General features: G+C 38.4%; 2 protein-coding genes across 5 annotated transcripts in view; both read left to right on the top strand.

Annotated features, from left to right (window-relative positions):
* LOC143357262 (carboxyl-terminal PDZ ligand of neuronal nitric oxide synthase protein) overlaps nucleotides 1-6,078 on the top strand; it is a 59,232-nt gene extending 53,154 nt beyond the window's left edge. For all 4 annotated transcript variants that reach the window (XM_076793617.1, XM_076793621.1, XM_076793618.1 and 1 more), the window contains 4 exons: nucleotides 230-415; nucleotides 1,366-1,548; nucleotides 3,707-3,976; nucleotides 4,076-6,078. In XM_076793617.1, the coding sequence (XP_076649732.1) occupies nucleotides 230-415; nucleotides 1,366-1,548; nucleotides 3,707-3,976; nucleotides 4,076-4,561 (1,125 nt within the window). In that variant the 3' untranslated portion in view covers nucleotides 4,562-6,078. The remainder of the gene's footprint in view (nucleotides 1-229; nucleotides 416-1,365; nucleotides 1,549-3,706; nucleotides 3,977-4,075) is intronic.
* Nucleotides 6,079-6,204: 126 nt separating this feature from the next.
* On the top strand, nucleotides 6,205-20,497 carry LOC143357261 (transmembrane channel-like protein). The gene is made up of 18 exons (XM_076793616.1): nucleotides 6,205-6,791; nucleotides 10,880-11,045; nucleotides 12,122-12,293; nucleotides 12,716-12,953; nucleotides 13,087-13,275; nucleotides 13,521-13,756; nucleotides 14,196-14,387; nucleotides 14,533-14,781; nucleotides 15,402-15,471; nucleotides 15,540-15,702; nucleotides 15,774-16,448; nucleotides 16,949-17,055; nucleotides 17,122-17,417; nucleotides 18,299-18,478; nucleotides 18,545-18,665; nucleotides 19,045-19,195; nucleotides 19,308-19,488; nucleotides 20,321-20,497. The coding sequence occupies exons 1-18, from the start codon at nucleotides 6,657-6,659 to the stop codon at nucleotides 20,466-20,468; spliced, it is 3,669 nt and encodes a 1,222-aa protein (XP_076649731.1). The 5' UTR covers nucleotides 6,205-6,656; the 3' UTR covers nucleotides 20,469-20,497.
* Nucleotides 20,498-20,522: the final 25 nt, after the last annotated feature.

Raw genomic sequence — 20,522 nt, 5'->3', positions numbered from 1 at the left:
TTATATTGATGTTCTCTTCAGACGGAAAAACTTTGGTAAATGAAGTTTTGTCATATTTTCAAAAACAGTGGAGATGTGCTAATATGTACTGGACCACGACTATATCTTTATGGCTTCTGAATTATAAAAATTTATTGAATGATAGGGTGTTCGAATACGGGAGATTTGAATTGGTTTGGAATTTCGAAGGTGTAGATTTTGTGTGACGTTTGTGCGATTGTTTCCAAAGGGCACGGTAACCTCCGACTGCGGAGGTTTACTCGTTGGGGGCGAATTGACTGCTCTGAAGCATGAGATACAACTGTTGCGGGAACGGTTAGAGCAACAGAGTCAACAAACCAGAGCCGCCGTTGCCCATGCGCGATTGCTGCAGGATCAGCTTGCAGCTGAAACAGCAGCTCGTGTCGAAGCTCAAGTAAGTGACACTTGACACTTGTTTAATGGATTTTCGATACCGTCGGTATGAGTTCGGAATCTACACGGTGCTCTAAAACCGTGCGATCGAATCTTCACAAAGAGATCCACGTCGCGCGCAATCGTCGCGTGCCAACAGCAAACAGTAATTGCGAAAAACAGCATTAAACCGCAGCGTCAATAACGTAGCTCGATCACCTTGAATATCACACTACTCTGTGACGACATGAAAAATTATTTAAAGGAAAACATTATCTGGTTCGAAGTGGCAAATGTTCTTTTCAAATTGGAGTACATATTTTTATCGTGGTTGTCTAGTAGCCGAGGCCAAGAAAAAAATTCGAAAATGCTATAAATATTAATATAAATGTCTTTGTGTATGTCATAAATTGACACGTCACTCCGTTTTATTCCTCCGATTAGATTCCCGATCTTTATGCAAAATAAAAAGTTTGTGCATCAATTGCAAGGTACACGAGCCAAAAATAAACGTATATTTTTCACTAATAATTTAAAATAAATAATATAAGAATAAGAAAATAAAATATATTAATACTCTTAAAATCATGTAATTTTTTCACTGTTATTTTAAATGGCACCCACTCGTTTTTGTCATAAATGCATAAATGACCTCGGCGATGACCTTGAACGCCATTTAAAGAAACCATTCACGAACTTGAAGTTTCGAAAAATTCTTAGCTTATCATAGTAATTCACCCTTCGAATCAGATAACGCTTTTCTGTAAGATTTTTCTCCGTTACAGAAAACAGGCTATTGATATTTAATATACTATAGGTGGAAGATAAAATTGAATAGTTTTAAATACTACTTTAATAGATGTTTGTTGATTCGAACGAGTTGAACGTTCGTTAGAGAACGTATAAAACTTTGAAAAACCTCCGGTGGAATGTTGCTCGACTAATTTTGTCAAACGGTTTATGTCTGATTAGGCAAGGACGCATCAGTTGTTGGTGCAAAATAAAGAGTTGCTGGAGCACATAGGAGCGCTGGTCGGCCATCTTCGAGAACAAGAACGTATCTCGAGCGGGCATGTCACCTCGCAGTCCCAGATGCCTGGTTCAACAACGATACAACAAACAACCACGGTTCCTGACTTGTCGAACCTCGGCCAGGTAACGCTCTATCGAATACCCTGACACAAGTGTTCGACAGCCAGCAAGCCGTGTGTGTGATGCGAACGTTGCATTTCGATTAACGTTTAACAGTGTGTATTTTGTACTGTCCTACCTTTTCTTTTCGTTTTTTTTTTTATACCGTAACGCCTTTTGTACCGACGCCTTTTTTTATATTTCTTAAATAAACCGATTTACATACACCCTTTCTCTTCTGTTTTGCACCCTCCACAGAGATTTGCCGGTTACGAAGAACGATAAACAATTTCAGTGTCGACACAAATCACGTTTACACACCTTTTCATTTGTTTCACCCTTGTACACCGTTCCGAATTGTAATTGAATTGCATTACTTTATAAAAATAACAAGAACGTGCTACTCGCACGTTTGGAAATATTTTAAAAATAATGTATACCGAAAGAAATAAATTTGCTAAATAATTTCTCATGTATGCATCTCTAGAATCTTGATAATTTAAAATTAAAAATATTAGAACCCGTCATTTTATAGTAAATATTCAATTGGAAAATGTTTGCGCGTAAAATTGGATCGTGCACAAGGGTGAGCACGAGATTTTGAATGCGTTCTGTTGCGTGTACGATTTCGTTGGAGTATGACATTTTCGTTTCTGCTGGATGAATGCGTTGCATTGTTCTTGTGCTGAAGTAAACTACCCGACTAAAAATGTATGCCGAAGAGAATGTCCGCTAATCCGACTGATGTTCTAGTTACGTTGCACGTGGGTAGGATCACGCATAACCGGATCGTTTTCGAACACAATTGCTTTTCACAAACAAATTAAACAAAAAAAAAAAAAAAAGAAAAAGAAAAACGAATCCTCCTGGTCTCACAGTGTTTCATTCCACTCAAGGTCGGGAAAAGAAAGATTTGCCTGAATCGCATTACACGAGGTACAATTAAACAGAATCTAGATGGTAAGCAGCCTTTGAAACGCGAGAAAACTCGACCGCTTATGCGCGACACGTTTCGCCCCTAAGTTGGCCGACAGGAAGATAGCAATTTAATGCCGGCATTAAAGCTGAATCGCTAATCCAATAATCGTGCTAAGCGCCGGTGTGACGCTGTTATGTAACAGGTCTTCGCACGGGACTTTGGACTTTGTGCCACCAACAAATGCTAGGTAACGTTGTTAACCATGAATCTTTACTATGCACCCCCTCTGTAACCAGAAGTTTCTGGTGTCACGCTCTTCTTCGTCAACTAAGATCACTTTACTCGAGCCTGAGACCTTGTTCTTGTCGAAGCAAGAGAGAAAACTATGTTGCAAACCAATTAATTTATCAACCGGCGACCTAAATTGTATTGGCTAGTTCAATTTTTGTTTCCTATTCATTCAATGATCATTTAATCCTTTCGTTTGCAATAGCGTTCAACATGTGACGTTTGAAACACATTTCATACTTTTAATATTATTTATAATGTAAATCGTATAAAAATTAATTTTCTTTCGCTCTCTTATTTTAGCGACCACCGAAAGGGTTAACAAACGTCAATTAAATTGTACTCATATTCATTGTAATATAATTTGTTTCACAAAATTTTGGAAATATATAATGGTGGAAAATTGCCCGGTTAATAAGTTAAGACACATGTATAAACTGTGGATATTTATGTCCTCACGAACTAATTTCCTTAAGTAGAAATTCAATGGAAACTCGTTTTCTATTAAAAAATGTTTTACACGAGATGCCTGTAACTTCGTACACCTCGAGTACCTCTGCTATTAAGTATTGATAATTGGAAAAAATATAAGAGGAAAAGAAACTTAAGTTTCAAGGAAAAGATATTTACAGTCAAGGTCGCATGATAGCCAAGGTAAAGATGAATCCAACCACCTCTATCGTGACATTCGTGTAACCTTGATTACCAACATCGAATAGAAATAGAAAAAATTTTCATGTACAGTACAATGTTTGACCCTTTAAGGTGCTCAAGTTAGATGAAACACCCTGTACATTAAAAGTAAAATGAACATGATGTAGTCCTTGCATCGCTGTATTGGGCACAGTCGAACAAACATCTGGAGTTTATACATGAATAATCTTTTGTATTCATATCGTTTTGTACAACGCCGTTTGCGTACAGTCAAGGTGTACCTATTTGGAAGCGTATTGTAACATTGTATTCCCTGATCAGTGCCAACGGACAGGAGGACAGAGTTCACCATGGGAACTGGATCCGCCATCCCCCTACTGTTCTTATCCGCCGGACTCGTTGTACGCTGGGAACCTGAATACACTGGGGATTCAAGCAAACAGTAGCACCGATCAACTGCAGTTCCAGACGCAGCTGTTGGAGAGGTTGCATAACATAAGTCCATATCAGTCTCAAAGGTCACCGTACAATACACCATCTCCATATGCAATGGGTCCTAGTCTCCTGCTACCTCCCACCAGCAGGCCATCTGTGAGTAAACTGGAAATGTTTGTAACGTTTTTACACGAATGCGTTCACAACGATTATTGCTTCAATTAAGAAAATAAAGTCGATTCATCATTCTTGCAGAACTCAGCTCAGCTCTCTCCGTGTTCCATGTCGCTGCGGGTCTCCCAGCCGAACAGTTTCTCATCGTCGCCTATAATGACGCACAAGTCAGAAAATTATGGGATAAACCTGGAGACTCAGGACTTGAAGTCGACGTTCATAAAACCTCTGCCCTGCTCCGGCGATAGGAACGCTGTTCACCTGGCCCAGGAGATGCTGGGTAAGCAGGATAGAGTCAATCTGCATGACGAAATACCACCAATCGTGCTGGATCCCCCGCCTCAGGGTAAACGTTCAGAGTCAGCGGGCAAGCAGTCAACGGTGAAAGAGAACTCGACGAACCAGACAGCGAACAATAAAAATATTCAGAATCAGAAGAACCTGGCGACCATACTGAGGACACCTGGACCACCACCGTCGCGCACCACCAGCGCCCGTTTGCCCTCCCGAAGCGAGCTGATGTCCGAGGTGCAACGTACCGCTTGGGCTCGACACACGACCAAGTGAAGAGTCTCTTTCCAAAAGTAGCCTTTAAAAAAGATTTCAAAATATCCTCTACATATCATATCTCAGGTAGAACAGTTTAAGAAAATTGACCGTGAAAGAGAGTCTAATTGTAAGAAAAGAAATTGACCAATTGAGATGGTCGCACACGACGGTTGATGACTTTGCCCTCAGGTTGTATTTTATTTTAGTCGAAGAAGACTACTGGTGCTTGTAACACTAAAGATTATAAAACTCTCGAGTCACGCTGGATAGAACTTAATTAAGGAGTTTATTGTATTAAGCTAACAATATCGCATTCTTATCTATCGTTCTACCTGAGTGCACGTGTTATTCGAAGTTAGGACCGGGTAAAATGTAATTGTCGCGAGAAAACGCAATAGGGTGTTTTGTATAGGACTTGGAGTGTTAGTTTTTAATGTAGTAGGTGGAAATGTTGGTTTCGAATTTTCGTTTACAATGGTTTCTGTGCGCTGTAACGTTAATTAGTTTCTACTAGCATACGCGGCTACTCCATTGCGCAATATTTAAGGACAAATCTAGATCCCTGTAGACTTTGTTTAGCTTCCGGATGGATCGCATAGAAAACGAATCGTTAGGCAACCACGTTTAAGACTGGAAGGAGGAAACCGATGCTAGTGCTACGACGAATAATAATGAGAAATGAGTGATCCTTTTAGACTGTCAAGAGATTGTGCCAAAAAGTATGGAGCTCCCGGGAGAATTTATTTTCACTAGAGCGGAGAGAGAAACGTTTGTGATCAGCGTGTGGCAAATACGAGTGTACATACGTGAAGCGTCATTCTTGTACATATTGCTGAACTTCAAGCACTTTGTATAATGGACATTATGTCGCGGATGGTATGCTGGATTTAGGTTAATATTATCATAGGACACGAACGCATTGTATAAAAAGAAAGTGTACTTTTGTAATATACGTAACTTCAATGTAGCACTTATGGATCCTTGTTGTACAGTTTCGATGAAACGGTGGAATTGTATGTGGAGTCCATAATCTGCTCGGTTAAAAGATTGATAAATACAGATCTTCCTTGCGCAGCACATTCGAACAATAATTAAGACGTGTAAATTAAGATTAACCTTTAATTGCTGGGATGGATTCAGAAATACGCCAATCTTTATTCAGTAAAATCTCCATGTTTTTTTTTTTAGAATCGTATATGCTAAATTTTTTCATTCAATTTGTATATTAACATTAGAATTGCCAAACAGAGCAAAATCTTAATTTGCAATGAATCGATGAAAGCATCGTTGGAGGGATTAATGAAACAAAATCATTGGTTTAAATCGTCAAGTGGTTTAAAAAATTCCATTGAGCCTCCGGAGACTCCACCCTGGCAGTTGAGGTTTAGAAACGTTAATTAAGTGATGAGTTCATCGGTATGAAAAATGTTGGCGGTTTCAGGATGGGGATGGAAGTTTATTGATACGTTGATTGGATGGATTGAACGTTGTCGACTACAGCGGCCAATTAATAAAGTGATCTGTAAACATTTCTACGAACGCGTTTAACTGTGTCACACCGGAGCTACACCTAATTCCAATCCCTCTGATTATTCATGTCGTTTAGGTTGCGCTACGTTTACCGTTGTTAGTGTGGCGTGCAACCGAATGCGTGCTACCATCTGCTATGATCCATAAGGTAATCACATTGCGAGCTTCATTATTCTGAAAGAACGAAGTTTACCGCCATCGTAGCGACCATTTTATCGCGAGACCGCGGGAAGACCGGAACAATAGAGTTTTTATGCTACACGCGTTAACGTTAGTCGATTTTCTCTTCGCGGAATCGTGAACAGTGTATGTTGTCTTGATTTTAAAATAATCCAATTGTTCTCGGCAACGAACGATCGACTAAGTAATTACTTAAGAAATACACCACCTAAATATTTATGAGTCGATGGCAATCGATTGAGCGTTGGATAAGACGGTGGTGAAGAAAAGTAATTACCGTGCAATCTCCGGCCAACTAACTTCCGGTCGAGAAGATTGCCAATCGAAGGTCGCTTTTTTGTTCGAGGTAATTGATCGAAAATTAGTTGGAAAAGTTGTCGAGTTGTGAGAAGTTCTCTAGAAAATGGATAAGGAGAAAGAAGATGGTCAGCGAAAAGCAGAAGGGCAGTCGACAGAAAAATCTGTTGGGATTTTAAGATTGAACAGTGCTCCACGATCTCGATCGAGGGCAACGTCACCATTATCGCTGACAAACCAGGTAATTATCAATCATTTTTTACATGTAATAATTAGATTGAGAATATCTCCATTCAAGTTGTTAATGGCAACTATTTTTCTCAAAATAAAGTAAAACTTCATCCGCTGATCGATAACGGTTCTTAGTGATTCTATTCTTTTGCAAATAATAGGAATTCATTATTTATAACACTAATGACTATGGTATACGTTATAGTGTGCACGTTCCAATTGTTCTCCCTCCACTCCTTTAATCAGCAAATGTATCGGAACAGAAACTGGCATCGCGTGCGAAGCAACGAATGTTATCACGTTTGATTAGAATTAGATAATTTATTAATGAGCTTGCTTAGTACCGACCTGTTGATTAGCTGGAAAGTCGCCATTCGATTATATCTATTCTGATGAGTACATTTTAATTACTAGCTACGTGCGCGGAGTCGGTTGAGCTATTATGGCGCCCACAGATGAACTAGTTAAAATGTGCACCATTCCTCTAAGTGCTCGCTTCAGATATTAAGAACAAACATTGTGATGTAAAACATTTTTTAAAAAGTGAAACACTAGAAGAAAATTCTACCTGCTGAAATACAATTCTATTCATGATTTGACAATTCAAATTTTGATGCAGACACGAGAAAAACAATTGTAACATCACAACAAATATGTGTGAGAGACAATATTTGTTATACACTATGTGCAATTAGTGAAATATACGATACGTAAAATGGAATTATTAGTTAAGAGTATGTTAATATACCAAGTGATTATTAGACTGCGGATTTGATGAATTTATGACAAACATGAGTGGGTGCAATTTAAAATAGTAGATAGACTAAAAATATTCAAAAATTTTAATGTGTCCAGCCTATTAAAATTATTTGAAAAAAGAAAGGAATTTCTATTGGGCTTCTCTATCTTGCAATTGATACAAACAATTTTCATTTCACATAAAAATCCGCAGTCCAGTGATTATAATATGCAAGCAAACAATTCCAATCAAAAGAAAATGAGTTTGATATAAAATTGTTTCACTTAGAATAAAACTGAAACATTTATTCTGTCCAAAAGAGTCCTCAGCCAGGTTATTAATCTACATTTTTGGAAGCTATGGAGTCTGGCAGAAATAAATTGAAAAAAATTCACCCTCCGTCATATTTTTGCACGTCACGGTGATAACGATAAGCATGGGATTTCGTGACTTTCCGTCAAAGGAATTGCAAGCATTCACGGGGTTCGAGGAATAAAGGGGAGGGGGTGTGGTTAGGCTGACTTTCGTGAGTCCATTGAAACTCGCGTGTAACACGTCTCCAAGTGAAATGATTATGTGGGAAGATAAGGGTGGGGTCGTATGAAGAATGCGTGGTGCACGATGCCGCGTACAAACGTGTCATAGAACCCTCAAAGGTGCGGCTGCTCGCATGTGATCAAACCCTGGATCACCTGCGTTATCGTCCCCCAGTGGATCATTGATTTATGGATCTCAAACCGACAAAACTAAATTGTCTCGACTCGGCACGGGTTGGATTTGTTCTGCGTAGACTCTAGTATACTCCTGAATCTAATTCATTTAGCTTAAGTAGACACGAATCAGTGCCAGTTAATTGAAGTAGACTCGAAACATGTTAACTAAACTTACTCCGGTGCGAAACTATTTCAACAGATTGAAAGTAGTTGATTTGTTGACTAGAACAAAAATTAACTGATTTATGGATTCCGGATAGTTATACAATTCTTGTGTTTTAAGTTTTCCATTTTCAAAAAGAGAATTTTTAAAAATTGATATTTTACTACTGTGTCAAAAGGATAAATTAAGTTAAAAAGTGGAGAACAGAGAGAGCTTAACAACAAATTACTAATGATCGATATTAAGCAAATACTTACACTCTTTCGTTGCAACACCTTGCTGTTCTTTGTGCTGCCGAGTATGCTGTAAATAAACAAATAGTTGCAATATAATTATGATATTTTAATCAGAATCTGACAAATCTTAAGTAACCGCAAAGTAAATTTAAAAGCATAGTTTTCGTTTTAAAATGTCCCGCATAAATACCAGCCAGTTTTACATTCTCAAAGTTTTGACAGCAAACGGTGGTAAAGCTAACATGGATTTGTTACTTTCGATCGACTGAACGTTATTCTGTAAATTGTTGAGCACTTTTGTACAGCATGAATTCACCCTAAATTCTCCGCAGACATAAATTTTATCGCCGCAATCTCGACCGACGCGACGGTACTCGAGCGAAATTAACCCATCGTTACAAGGCCTCGTTTGTTTCGCGAATTGGACGCTGTCTATGTAATCTCCCAGCGAAGCGAAGCGTTCCTATTTACCGGTGATATACAACCTTTCGTGATATCAAAGATTTGTTGCCGTCGCCATGAACGACTGTCCCCGATATCGAGTGGACACAGGCATTATGGTCGACTTATGGGCTTTGAAACAGGCGCGGTTCCCTCAGGGGATGACCAGCGGCCGGTTCTTTCCTATTGACGCGGCGGCAGTTCCTTCGAATCCATCGACGCTGATTCACCTGTGACCTTTTCCAATTTTCCCAGACACCGTTGCGAAACGATACAATATTTCGTCGAATTTTATTGGACGTTGAAAACGCGTGTCGGAGTCACTGATTACGTCACTTTTCTTCGACTTCTTAGTGCTGCCTGTGGTCTAAAATTAAAACCTGTTCTTAATACGTTGTACCTTCTGACGTAATATTACGTTCTGATTGAATTTTATCACACGTGTGCTTAAGTCATTGATACTTCACTTTTCTTCGACTTCTTAGTGCTGCCTGTGGTCTAAAATTAAAACCTGTTCTTAATACATTGTACCTTCTGACGTAATATTACGTTCTGATTGAATTTTATCACACGTGTGCTTAAGTCATTGATACTTCACTTTTCTTCGACTTCTTAGTGCTGTCTGTGGTCTAAAATTAAAACCTGTTCTTAATACATTGTACCTTCTGACGTAATATTACGTTCTGATTGAATTTTATTACACGTGTGCTTAAGTCATTGATACTTCACTTTTCTTCGACTTCTTAGTGCTGTCTGTGGTCTACAATTAAAACCTGTTCTCAGTACGTTATACCTTTTGACGTAATATTACGTCGCGATCGAATTTTACTCGACGTTAAAGACGTGTGCTTAAATCACTGATACTTCACTCTTGTTAGACTTATAAATGCTGCTTGTGGTCTGAAATTAAAAATGCCTTCTGACGTAATGTTACGTTTCCATTTAAAATAGTTTGTCAAATTTTATTAAATGTTGACGACGTGTACATAAGTCACGGATACTTCGTTTTTCTTCTACTTCTACGTGCTGGTGGTGGTCTGAATTAAAACCTTTTGACGTAATATTACGTCTGGTCCTAAGATGTGATCGACTGCCGCTGACATAAAATTATATTTTATTATGAAAAAATAAATCAGAAAGGACTATAAAATCATAAATGAAATGAAAGACCTCATTCTAGTGTTAGCACTGTTTATACTAAAACTAATTTAACGCGTCAACTGCAAATTTGATTACAAGTGACAATTGTCAGTTTCAAGCTAAAAAAATACATTTATGAACCAAAATCAATAAAATCTATTGCAATAATACCTATGAAATATGTTCTAAATCTGGTATAAAAGAATTGTTACAAAAAAATTCCTATAAACGCCTGTTAACATTTCCACAGAAATCAGTAAACGATTGTTTGGTGAGTGTTAAATTGTTGTTCCATTTTTCTTGAACTTCTGAAGTCACTGAAGTCTCTGTTCTGTCACTCTACGATTGATGTTTTCACAAACTTAATTAATTATCAAAAAAGCTATTCCACTTTGGTTTTCTAAGAAAGGGTTCCGCGCACCTTGTCCCTATTGTTTCGCATTTGCAAAATTTGCTTAAGAATCTCCTATGATCACAAGGCACGGTGTTTCCGGAATGAAATGTTCCATAATAAGGGAAAGAATCGCGTTTCTCGAATCCAGTTCAGGCTTATTGTTGGCCACCTAATCCCAGGCAGCACCTACCATCAGCCACTCCACGTGGCGTGACGATGGATGATCTATGGGCGAAATTCATGCAACTAATTGCTTTTGCCCAACGATGTAGGTGGAACCTACGTCCCCGCAGCCGTCGGTCGACCGAGTGTCAGTTACGTTCGCCGTCGCTGACGACGAAGACGAGAAACAGAGGGCATCTGTCGGAAAAGCGAAGCTAAGGGAAAAGACGGTAGATCATCCGGACGTTGGAGACATGCAGAGGATATCCATAGCTGGTTCGTAATTGCCACTAATGTTTCGTAAAAGTAAGTTAAAACGTTTAAAACGAGCCTGCCAATTCGTAGGAGAATCACAGTGACACGAACACTTGAATTTTCTTTTGGATTCTGTAAAGATTTCTAAAAGCATTTTATAAATCAGCTCGACTATATTCCTGCGATCCGATGATCCCTTAAATTTCCATGTTTGAAAAGTTGGTGTCATTGCATTGCTTTAAAACATGGTCTCGTGTAATTCTAGTCATTTAACCAGTTAGCTGTTGAAACCTCTTTGAAAAATGTGTAGCTAAATTGCGTCGCAAAATTTAAGCGATGACGAGTACATTCGTCAAACACAGAGTATGCGTGGCTGTTATAACATGGAATTAAGTGATATGGAATATTTCTAACGTCTTGAAGTTTACGAATATATTTTAGTTTTCACTAAAACTGCAATTTAAACAGCAAATTGTAACAACTTCTTACGCATGACGAGTATACTCGTCAAAAACTGGTTAACTGGCTAAAGAACCGGTTAGCCCTTTAATGTTAAAAGTAGCTCGCTTCAAGAAGAAAAATCAACGAATCTAACAATTTTCAGTAAAAGTGTTTAGCTTCATACACGGAAATCATTTACGACAACAAAATTATCTAAAAAGTAAGAAAATTACTTGAAACACCTACGTCTAGCAAAGCTACCCATTATCCATAATAAAAAATGATTAACTTCATATCGTAGAATAGAGTAACTAGGAAGCATATTAACAGTTAGGCAGCTGAGAGACTTGTCGACAATTATCTTTTACTATCCATATATTTTATCTATTCCCTCTCTTACTTTCTTTTCTTCTATCCTATATTATCTAATTTTGTGCAATATCATTTTCAATATCGTATACTATTAAATTGCACACAAAAAAGAAATTGAGTTTAATAATAACTACTTACTCAGTGAACCTCTTCCTCTACGCTGTGTAGTGGTGTTTATGGTGTATAGTGGTGTGTACGTTTACTTTGTTTTTCGTCTTATGTATTGCACGTTTCTTGGGTACTGTTTATGGTGATAATTACGGTACAGTAGTAATTGTTTTCAGAGGAAGAGGGCGACGAGGATGATTACTCTGCGTCAGCGTGTGCGATCATGCAACGCAGAAGTTCTAGCCGAAGGCAAAGTAGACGGAAACGACGGCCATCGTCACCTTTCAGTACCGAAGCGGAAGCCACGCTCCGCCGAAGATCTTCTGTCTACACCATCAGTTCTGGGGAGTCAGTGATTTGTCTTTAAAATTTTCTCATGCTGCCATTTAACGTTAAATTGAGTCGTTATTGAAGTAAACTAGAGAGAAATACTTATTGGAAACCAAAGGTCTATATCTATCTAGAAGAAAAATCATATACCGTCTTTTCTCGATATATGTCCACAATATATATTTATTTTATCGGCCAGTATTTGGGACATATATCGAGAAAAGACACATCTTTCTGTATCAATTCCATATCTATGTAGAAGAAAAATAGAAGAAAAATACAATGGTTCCAAGAAGTATTTGAACACAACATGCCCAATTTCTTATAATTCTTGCAGAAAATTTTGATCTTAAAAGTCTGCAGTCTAGTAATGTGTTTTAATGTTTGGAATCACGTTCTGTTAACAAATGTAGAAAGTTGAAAGCAGCATCTGTTCACAGAACAGCGATTTCTATAGAGGAAAGCGGCAGCCAAGAGCAGATATTCGAGAAATTAAAATTGCATAAAGAAGTGTTGAGTGGTGTTAAACAACAACCATGGCCGCTTCGTCGGAAGATAAAACTTGTGCGACAAGCAAAATCGTATGTTCGAAGGCACGAGGGTGTCCTTCAGGAACGACTTGCTCATACGAGAAGCACCAAAGACGCCATCGCGCGTGTTTCGCTCTTCACGACAAAGGTAACGTTCACTAGACAAATTAAATAATAATTTGTAGTATACTTTCGAGCAAGTCTGCCTCTATAACTTTCGAACAAGACTAACTTTCAAAAAAGTCATTGAGTTCAATATTTCGATTATACATGCTTTGTAGAAATGGCAATACTGCCGAAGAGAATTGGTCAATCTGCAAACATGGCTGATTCCCTGGGAACTTCGAATCAAGGAGATTGAATCGCACTTCGGTTCCGCTGTTGCTTCCTATTTCACTTTCCTTCGATGGTTGTTTTGGATCAATCTCGTCATGTGCACCATCATTACTGCCTTCGTGGCTATCCCAGAGGTACAGCAGACTGCCTAACTGGATACGAAATTGGTACAGTGAAATTGAATTAGAGAAGGTTGTCAATCAACAATCTTTTGTCTCTGGGGAATCCTTCCTCTATCTTCGAGATTAATATTGCAGAATTATTTCTATTATTTGTGTTAATAGTATCGGAAGAAAAAATTATTACGAGTGAATTATATTTAACCGCAGTCTGGTAATTACTTTGAAAAGTCCAGACAGTGATTTTGGTCTCACAACAGGTGCTCACCGCGGATCCAGCCACAGCAGGCGAACGGAAGATCATGCTCAGAGAAGAGAAAATCAAATCCAAGCATCTGCTGACTTTATGGGAGTTCGAGGGGATCTTGAAGTATTCCCCGTTCTTTTACGGCTGGTACACCAATCAGGACTCGAAGAGCGGCTACAGGCTACCTCTTGCCTATTTCGTCACCAATTTAGTCATCTACATCTATAGTTTCGTCGCCATATTGCGCAAGTAAACACCAACGGGTGACTTAACACCTAAGCGACCTTATTTTCTCTTTTGGTACACAGTAACAATTAAACAAAATCAATTAACCCTTAAGCGAACGATTGCTACACTCTTGCTAAGAATTATTTAACGCGTAACTGTTAATAATATAACTATTTGAGGATTTGGATCAAATTTTACTATTTCATTACGATTCTACTCACCATTTCGATATAGCTACGAATATTAAATATAACTTAATTGTTAAAAATTAATTATAAAAATCTAAGAAGAGAATCTTTCTGAATTATAAAAACTCAAAAATTTGACTGAACAGTTTAAGTTCAGGTTTACCTCCTATCAAACAATTTTCAAAATTAATACAATGGAATAAATAAGTTTTTATTCAGGAAATATTAATAGTATTTTAGAATGGCGAATGAACATGTATGACGTGTTTCAGAATGGCGGAGAATTCGAGACTGAGCAAACTCACCGAGAAAGAGGACGAATGCGTGTTCTCGTGGAAATTGTTCACAGGATGGGATTTTATGATTGGAAATCCGGAAACTGCTGATAACCGGATGGCCAGCATTGTCCTCGGCTTTAAGGAAGCGTTGCTCGAGGAAGCTGAAAGGGAGAAAGATGAAAGAAAGTAAACTCTAAAACCAAAAATAATTCATAACTATAAACTACAGAAGAAATGCAATAAATATTTGTCGTTTTGCTATTCGGACAGAATATTGTACGATTTTCTTGTTTATTCAATTACCTGTGTCCAACCGATTTCTATTTTCCAGTTGGAAAATCATATCGATGAGAATTTTTGTGAACACGTCCGTGATGTCGTTATTGGCACTGTCAGCATACGTTGTGGTGAAAATGGTAGCGAGAAGCGCCGAAGAGTTGGAGCATCCCGATTGGTGGAGGCAGAACGAAATCACAGTGGTGATGACCCTAATCACTTACGTGTTTCCGATATTCTTTGAGATACTGGGTTTCCTGGAGAGCTATCATCCTAGGAAGCAGTTACGAGTGCAATTAGCTCGGTGAGCTGATAAAATTACAGTACAGTGTTCACTCGATATGTGTCCAAAACACGGGTCTAGCCAGGGACATATATCGGACAGGAAATACTATTCTTTGTTCCACGCCGAACGTAGAAAAGACTAAAAGGATTTTTGTCAGCTCGACATTTGGGACATATATAGAGCACACACTACACATGTGTGCGTGATACAATTTTTCGTTGATTAATTCTTTCGTTCGTTCTTTAAATTTATTTTGCAATAAAAATGAATGTTTGTGCGAATACATATTTCATTGGGATTTGTGAGAGCTAAAAAAACCGCTGCGATAAACTTTAACTTTACAGTCTCGGTTTTATTAACTCTTAAGTGGACCTTCAAAATGTACTTTAAAAATGCAATGATTCAATGAGATCGTATTTAATATTATATTTATATTGAATATTCATCGATATCGAAGCAGTAAATAGAAACTTGGCGCGATAGTACGTCTACATCCAGAAATAGTTATATCTATTATTAATTCACTTAAGTTCACTTAAGGGTTAATTAAATTAGTTTTACTTTGCGAGATTTCTCAATCTGAGCTAACGTGTTAAACCGAACACCTCCATTTACTGTTCAAGTCTGATGTGTTGCAGAATAATGGTGCTGAATTTATTGAATCTTTATTCACTGATATTCGCGCTGTTTGGTAAAATAAATCCAATGGTAAGGGAAGTAATGATTCTTACCTCGGTGACTTCAAACGAGGTTTTTTAGTTCCTCTTGTTTTGCAGATGCAAGACCTGGGAGACCTGCAATCGACAGTCACGAATTGCTCATACAAACAAATCGAATGCGGCAATGAGATGACCAAGTCGCGACAGATCGCAACTCTCGCATCCTTAAGTTTAATATTAGCTGGAAACGTGACCAGTTTGCAATACAAAAACGAAGCGAGTAGGTGCCTCTGATTTCTACGGAGAAACAAGCTGAGATATTTTTGCAAATCATTTTGTTTGTTAACGCAGCACTGCCATCGGACTCGATGCTGCCCAAAGACTTTTATCTCAACCCCATACTCGACGCAAAATCGCTCGAAGAGATTTACAACGTCGGCGATTATCCTCCGTTGGATTACGAGAACTATGACATCGACGATTCAAAAACCAACGGGCTCAATGGAACCTCTTCATCTTCGACGGAAACGATCTTCCAAGATGGCAACTTCACGTCCGAGATTTATGAACGAAACGACACCTTGGAACTAACTTCCGCTACCATCGAAGATAATTTCACCAGCGCTTATTCCACCGACTTATTCGACGAAGTTAACACAACGTTCAGTATTCATTTCAACGAGTCTTCGACGACGCTCTACGACGAAGCGACTAACTCGACTTTTAACACAAGCGATGTAAATACTGCAAATGATGAGTTCAGTACTAATTCTTCATCCGAGGACACTGCAAGATTTGCAACCGAGACTGAGCCGACTGATGCGAGTTCAACTACAGCAGAGGCTAGCACAGAATCGCAAATTACGACTATGTTTACTGAAAGATCCAGCGAACATACGACTGATGGGGAAACCGCCATTTTCGATTTCACTGATGATCCGACGAACAAGGGAGTGATTCCTCTTGCGGAAAACAATTGTGTCAAGTGCTTTGAGAAGATTTGCAAGACTACTACGCAGGACACAAGTGAGGAAAAACAGTTTGGTGAGTGCTGAAGTTATGTCGGTTGGCCTTTCACGTCGATGACGAAGAACCCTCGCCTTCGAAGAGTAACAATTGGTTGGATCTACCTTAGATATATTGAGAATCATTCAGTGGTTAACTTTTGATTAATTGCTTTGAGATAAAATCCCAAAAATGTCGAGTTTATCGGCATTTTGTATCGCAAAAAATATATTTGCCAACACAGCTTTATATAGGATTGATGAAACACGTTACAAAAATACAATAAATAAATAAAATCAAACGATTTTGGCACATTTAGACGGCCAGTCTGATCATTTATGTCACCTCGAGTTTGCAGCGACCATTTTTTAAGGAGTTACTGGGTCAATTAAATTCAAAATCAAACAGAAAATTGCATAAGCGTCTTTGTTAACCGACAGAACTTGCGCATTCACCAAACTTTTAAAAATGTTCGAATTACTATGTCAAATGAGCAATATTCGCACGTTTTCTTGCTTCAGTTGCCTCGCCAAAGGTGTTAGACCTGAAAACGCGAAAAAAGCTACGTCGTTTATGCTGGGAGACTATGTTCGGCCAAGAACTGGCTAAACTCACGGTCATGGATCTGGTAAGTCGTAATGAATATTTTTTAACGACCGAGCACCTCGCTCTTCATTGATTTGCAATGCTTCAGGTACTGACTATAGTGTCGACGCTCAGCGTGGACTTTTTCCGGGCCGTTTTCGTTCGTTTCATGAACAGTTTCTGGTGCTGGGACCTCGAAAAGCAGTTTCCTCAGTACGGAGATTTTAAGATAGCGGAGAATATACTTCACTTGGTGAACAATCAAGGCATGATTTGGATGGGAATGTTCTTCAGTCCCGGTTTAACCGCGTTGAACTTGCTGAAGCTTGGCATCCTCATGTATCTACGCTCCTGGGCGGTTCTTACCTGTAATGTGCCCCATGAAGTAATTTTTCGTGCCTCAAGGTAATCCAAACTCAACTATGACGGTTACTCAGAGGTCATAGATTTTACTGATTTTTATAATTTCTTCAGAATAATTATTTAATCGTTGCTGTATTTTTCCTTTAAAATTGTAAACCAATTAGTATTTTAGTCGGAGAAGACTATGAAATTGTAAATGGAATCAAAGATCTTATTGAAACGCGTTCTTTCATTTTTTTTTGTGCTGAACTGTGCACTATTCATACTGAAATTAATTTAACTCGTCGACTACAATTTTGACTACAAGTTAATCATGAAGGTTGCTTAGAGGTCACAGAGACATAGATGCTACTGATTTTTATGATTTCTTGCGATTATTTAATAATTGCTGAATTTTCCATTCACAGTCAATGCGAGGGCTAATGGACCATTTTAAAAATTGTTATGCGGTTTCAGAGCGCTTAAAGATTTTACATTCTCTGCACAAGTTTGCCACCTTCGGAGTAAACAAGTTGGCTGTTCTTAAACTGAAAATTGTATTTAAAGTAGATGTACGTTTCTCTCGAATACTGAAATTTATGGAAATATTCGAGATAAAAAGTTTTTTAAAAATATTCAAGTATTTAAAAAAATTAAAGCTGACGCTGATGTAGATTCAGTCGCAGTTTTGAGGTCAAGAGTAGCAAACTGGTTTATCGCGCGAGTCGCGGACATCTGGGCAAAGGATAGACAAAAACTGGTCTCCGGGTAAACAAACCTTATAGAGAAGAGACTGAGACTTTGTAGTTTTTAAATTCGCGAATTTGTAGTTTTTAAATTCCACTAATTTACTTTAAACGCATACGTTCCAGACACAGAAGCAGTATCGTGAGAATTTGTTACCATTTGAATAATCACGAAATATAATATTTGATATTCTACAGGTCCAATAACTTTTACTTCGCTCTATTGTTAACGATGTTGTTCCTGTGCGTTCTTCCGGTCGGCTACGCGATCGTTTGGGTGGAGCCATCTTGGCACTGTGGCCCCTTTTCCGGTTACAAGAAGATGTATCATTTGGCGACGAAACATCTCACGAATTCCCTTCCGGAGCCGATACAAAGGTACTCTTTCGCACCCTAAATATTACTAAAAAGTGTTTTTGTAATATTTTATATTATTGTTCGCAGATGTCTTGATTACATCGCTTCGCCGGGTATCGTTATCCCACTGATCGTTCTGATGACTCTAATTATTTACTATATGGTGTCCCTTACCGGGTCTTTGAGGGAAGCCAACGACGATTTGAAGGTGGTAGAGAAAACCCTTTTTTACGCAACCCTTCTTACCTAAAAAGCTAACTCCACTGTGCTTCAAATAGATAATAAAATATTTTTAAGCAAAACTGAGAAGAGTAGACTACCAAGTAGAAAAATGGTAATGACTAGACTGCGGATTTGATGCATTTATGACAAAAATGCAAAACAATAAAGATAGTGTAAGATTTTTAAAATACTGTTGCATCATTTTCAACACATTACCAAATTATGAAAAAAGGATACAAGTGTCTTGTTGCTTTCTACGTGTTGCAATTACTGACGACAATTTTATGATTTTGCATAAAAATTCGCAGTCCAGTAACGAAATAAACACATTTCTCTTCACTAGATTTGGATTCCGTGTGTTCTAGATACAATTGCGCCACGAACGCACAGAGGAACGTCGCAAATTGTTCAAAATTGTGAAGAAAAGAGAGGACCTCGCGGACGCATCATTTCTAAAATGGAGAAAAATGCTGCCGGCCTTGTCCAAGCAACCAACGCGAGTCAAAACTCAAAAAGGTTCTCCAGACATCGAAAATCTACTCTAAATATTCACAATATCAATAATAATGTGTAATCAATTCTCTCACAAATATTCATGTCGAGTTTTCTATGCATTGATGGCCGACAGGTGAACCGGAAGTCGCGGTGCCAATCGAGAACTCGATCGAAATGCACACGAGGAATCGCTCTTCATCGGAAGTAGCCGAGTTAACGGATGTCGAAGAAGACGTTCTACCCCATGATCATGTATTCGCTCACACCTTGGAAAGTAGTTACAGAGAAAAGGGTGCGATCAGCAGCCGTGCCGGGTAATTATTTTTTACAACCAGACTATAACACTAGTTAGCATAAATTAAAGCCACATGATGCCATTTCAAAAAATATGATCATCAAGAATCATGAACAATTCCTTCAATCTTCAATTATCGAATTAACCCTCACACTTAATAATAATAATTAATCCTCGGACAGTTATAGAAGAGATATCAAGTTAATACTCCATCAAATTACAATGTTTACTCGATATATGCCCAAACCACGGGTCTAGCCACGGACATGTATCGGCCAGAAGATACTATCAATACTCTCGAGCTTCGAGGCCTCTTACAGAGTATGCCCCGCAGCAGTGGGGATTGCTCTGGGACTTTTATCGGCTATGCATTTGGGACATGTATAAAGTAGACACTGTAAACGCACTTTCCACTTTAAATGACTGTTCCGTTTATAATTGTGCATTTGAAATCGCAAACAGGAAGAAATTAAAAATTGTGCGCTCTCTATTAGGCGTACAAATTAATTCGTAGCCCTTTCTCCGTGAATTTATTGATCATTTATAAACGAGCCAAATGAATTTCTCTCGTATGATGATTGAAAGATTTTATGTCAAAATAATGTTATCATCTATTAAGAGCCAGGAATTAATATGTACGGCTAATAAAAAGAGAAAGTGGATGAATTTTTACCTTGAAGAACGTACGGGGGTTAATAAATTCATGCTTTAATTGAGACTGAAGGATTGCACCAAAAATCTTCAATTTGAAAAGAGATATTTAGGATTTTCCGCTTTTCTCGTCACGCGGTTGGTATGAAACAATTTTCGTGCAAAATACATTTCTTTAGAAACTATACGATCCCAATTAGGACAACAAGGACTCTCCACGACTCCTGGGAATCTCAGTCGAGCGAGTGCGCCGTGATTCCCGAGATCCGAATAAACGAGGCCGAGGGAAAATCGGAGAGCTGTCGTCCGATCCCAGTGGAAAATCGCGATCCGAGTGACGCGAAATAAACGACGATAGTCGACGAAAAGAAAAAAAAGGCTGTTCACTTCTTGTTCCTCCAT

This window comes from Halictus rubicundus, chromosome 9, assembly GCF_050948215.1.
Source record: "Halictus rubicundus isolate RS-2024b chromosome 9, iyHalRubi1_principal, whole genome shotgun sequence".
NCBI classification, from domain to species: domain Eukaryota; kingdom Metazoa; phylum Arthropoda; class Insecta; order Hymenoptera; family Halictidae; genus Halictus; species Halictus rubicundus.
The sequence above is the reverse complement of the archived record's forward strand: the minus strand, read 5'-3'. Positions and strand labels throughout refer to the sequence as shown.